Here is a 3,306-nt window from a genome sequence, read left to right on the forward strand (position 1 = left end):
TTTTTTTTTTTTTTTTTTTTTTTTTTTTTTTTCATACCAGGATCAAACTCCAGCCCTTGTGCTTGTGAGGCAGGCAGTGGCACCGCCGAGATAAATACCCAGACTGCTTTTTTCTTTTCTTTTTTTTTTTAATTTCCAGGTTCTACTTTTTTCTAGATACTAGAAATTTACTAACAGATAGGAAATTGTAAGTGACTGGGACCCCTGCATAGCTTTTCCTCCCAGCCATATTGCAAACTACTGGTGTTGGCAGAGATTTTTTATTTGTAATTTTGTTTACTTATATTTCTTACATCAGGTCATATGACAAACTGAAATTTATAAAATGAATGCCTTGGAAAACAAGAAACATAAATAGGGATAGGGATTTAGTTCACTGGTTCTGCTGCCTGCCTCGCAAAGTGCAAGGTCCTGAATTCAATCCCCAGTACCCTAGTACCAAAAAAAAAAAAATGAGACTGAAACGAGAAACATAAATATCTCCAGAAAATCCTGAAGTATCAGTCTTTGAATGTTAGTTGAAAACCAGTATAGTACAGAATTAGGAAAACAGGAATAGCTGGTGGTAGAGCCCATGCTTAGCATGCATGAAATCCTGGATTTAATCCCCAGCACCAAAAATACAAATAAATATTTTAAAATGTATACAATGATTATTAAAATTTTCCTTTAATTGAATTAGAATGATTTTTAAGATCCCTTATGATCCTAGACTTCTATAATGATACTCTAAATAGAATGTATAGCATTCATTATTCTATGTACGTCCCTGAAGACATGGTGATAACAAGGCAGAAAATCCCTATCATCTTTTTTTTTTTCTCTTCTTTCAGTGCTGGGAATCAGTCCCTCATATGCCTGCTAAGCAGGAGCTCCACCAATGAACTACTTCCCCAGCCTTTCCCTACCATCTTGTTGTTTTGTTTTGTTTTTTTGGTTTCTCGTTTGTTTGCTTGTATTTTGAGACAGAGTCTCACTATGTAGTTGAGACGTCACCTGGAACTCACTATGTAGCCCAGGCTGGTCTCGAACTCACAGTGATCCTCCTGCCTCAGCCTCCCGAGTGCTGGGATTACAGGCGTGCACCACCATGCCGGGCCTTTTTTTTACCATTTTAATTAGGCTGCTGGTAACATGGAGATATATATGACAGAAATACACAGAAGTATACAGCATAGCAAAAGAATTGTGTGTTTTATTATGGCTTAAAAGATAAAAGGAAAATGTAAACAAAAATACAACTAATCAATACATCATTTCTTGTTATTTTTATTCTTTAAAAGTTAGCAAATTAAAAGCCAGGTGTAGTGGTGCATGCCTGTAATCCCAGCACTCGGGAGGCTGAGGCAGGAGGATGGCTGTGAGTTTGAGACCAACCTGGACTACATAGTGAGTTCTAGTTCAGTCTAAATTACATAGTGAGACTCTGTCTCAAAAAAAAAAAAAAAAATCACAAATAAGCCTGGCATGGGGCACATGCCTGTACTAGCTACTCAGCAGACTAAGGTGGGAGGGTGGTTTAAACCAATGAGTTCAAGACCAACCTAGCACCATGGTGAGACTATCTTAGAAAAGAAAATTCACAAATTGTCCATGTTTATTTTAGAGAATTGATGAAAAAATATAAGTATTCTTAAATATATATATAAGTATTCTTCAGCTATATCCATATATAATATACAAATGCTATGTATCAAACCATTTCATATGTCTGTTATAGATATAATTTTTAAATAAAGATAATTAGTTTCCTAACATTTTGCTTTCTCTCTTTCTCTTTCTTTCCATTTCAGCAAAGGAGTGTGGTGGTGTCTTTACAGATCCAAAGCGAGTTTTTAAATCTCCAGGCTTCCCAAATGAGTATGAGGATAACCAGATCTGCTATTGGCACATTAGACTCAAGTACGGTCAGCGTATTCACCTGAGCTTTTTGGACTTTGACCTTGAAGATGACCCAGGTTGCTTGGCTGACTATGTTGAAATATATGACAGTTATGATGATGTCCATGGATTCGTTGGAAGGTACATGTTACTTAATACAGGAAGTAAATTAATGGGCCAGGGATTTAGCTCAGTGCTTCGGTGGCCTGCCTTGCAAGCGCAAGGACCCGAGTTCAAACCCCCGTACCAAGAAAAGGAAGTTAATTAATGATGCTTCTTTAATCAGTTTTCTCCCCACTGTCCTAGAATGTTTTGCCCCTAGAATATTGATTTTTTTTCCACTGCTTCTACCACTTGTCAACATATCACATCCTTTCTCAACAGTGATTTTTGTTAGCTGCTACGTGAAATTATTAAAGTAGTTATAGTTGTATTTTGATTATTGTTAAAATTGTAAGAATTATTTAATCAATTTATTTTAAAAACCGAGCGTAGGGCCAGGGATTTAAGCTCAGTGGTTCCACCTCCTGCCTCGCAAGCACAAGGACCCGAGTTTGATCCCTGGTACCAAACAAAACAAAACAAAACAAAACAAAACCCTCAGGATTTGACTAACGACAGTTGAAATATGAGTTGAATAGTTTAGCGCAGTTTGTAACTGATCTACTTTCTGTTAACCTCCTAAACATGACTATAAGTTCAGCAACTGATGCCTCTTGCCCCTGTACAAAGCATTGTGCTAAGTGTTACAGATGTAAGATAAATTAGCAAAGTATCGTCCTTTCTCTCACACAATTTAGCTAAATATACAATGGATATCTTTTATTTTTAAGATATTTTGAGACAGGGTCTCACTATGTAGCTCAAGCTGCCCTCAAATTTGCAATCCTTGATCCTCCTGCCTCAACCTTACAAGTGCTAAGATCACAGACATGTGCCACCATGTCTGGTTGCATTGAGTATATACTTTTTCATTTGTTTATTTTGTTTGAGATAGATTCTCACTATGTGTTCAGGCTGGCCTTGAAGCCACTGTTTACCCAGGCTGGTCTCAAACTCATGCCAGTCCTCCTGCCCCAGCCTCCTGAGTGCTGGGATTACAGGTGTGCACTACCATGCCCAACATTTAAGTAGATTTTGAAATGTGTAACTAAAACACAAAGAAAAATAGATATTTTTTATACACATAAATAGCAATGTTTTGTTTTGTTCTTTGGCTGATAAACTACTGTAGAAAAAACACAAATAGTTTCTAAAATATATTGAAAAACACATAAAGTAGGGTTGGAGTGACAAATGAGTTTTTTGGATTTATTTTATCTTTTTTTAAAAGGATGTGTCTCCTGGGCCTGGGATTCAGCTCAGTGGTTCCAGTGCCTGCCTGGCAAATGCAAGGACCCGAGTTTGATCCCCAGTACCAAAAAA

At 37.1% G+C, this 3,306-nt stretch overlaps 1 protein-coding gene across 2 annotated transcripts in view; it reads left to right on the forward strand.

The window, feature by feature from the left end:
- The window catches only part of Tnfaip6 (TNF alpha induced protein 6), a 24,111-nt gene that overhangs the window by 13,461 nt on the left and 7,344 nt on the right, over positions 1-3,306 (forward strand). For both annotated transcript variants that reach the window (XM_033757224.1, XM_010604660.2), the window contains one exon: positions 1,794-2,022. In XM_033757224.1, the coding sequence (XP_033613115.1) occupies positions 1,794-2,022 (229 nt within the window). The remainder of the gene's footprint in view (positions 1-1,793; positions 2,023-3,306) is intronic.

The sequence above is a fragment of the Fukomys damarensis genome, unplaced genomic scaffold, assembly GCF_012274545.1.
Source record: "Fukomys damarensis isolate Sample0158 unplaced genomic scaffold, DMR_v1.0_HiC HiC_scaffold_29, whole genome shotgun sequence".
Taxonomy (NCBI): domain Eukaryota; kingdom Metazoa; phylum Chordata; class Mammalia; order Rodentia; family Bathyergidae; genus Fukomys; species Fukomys damarensis.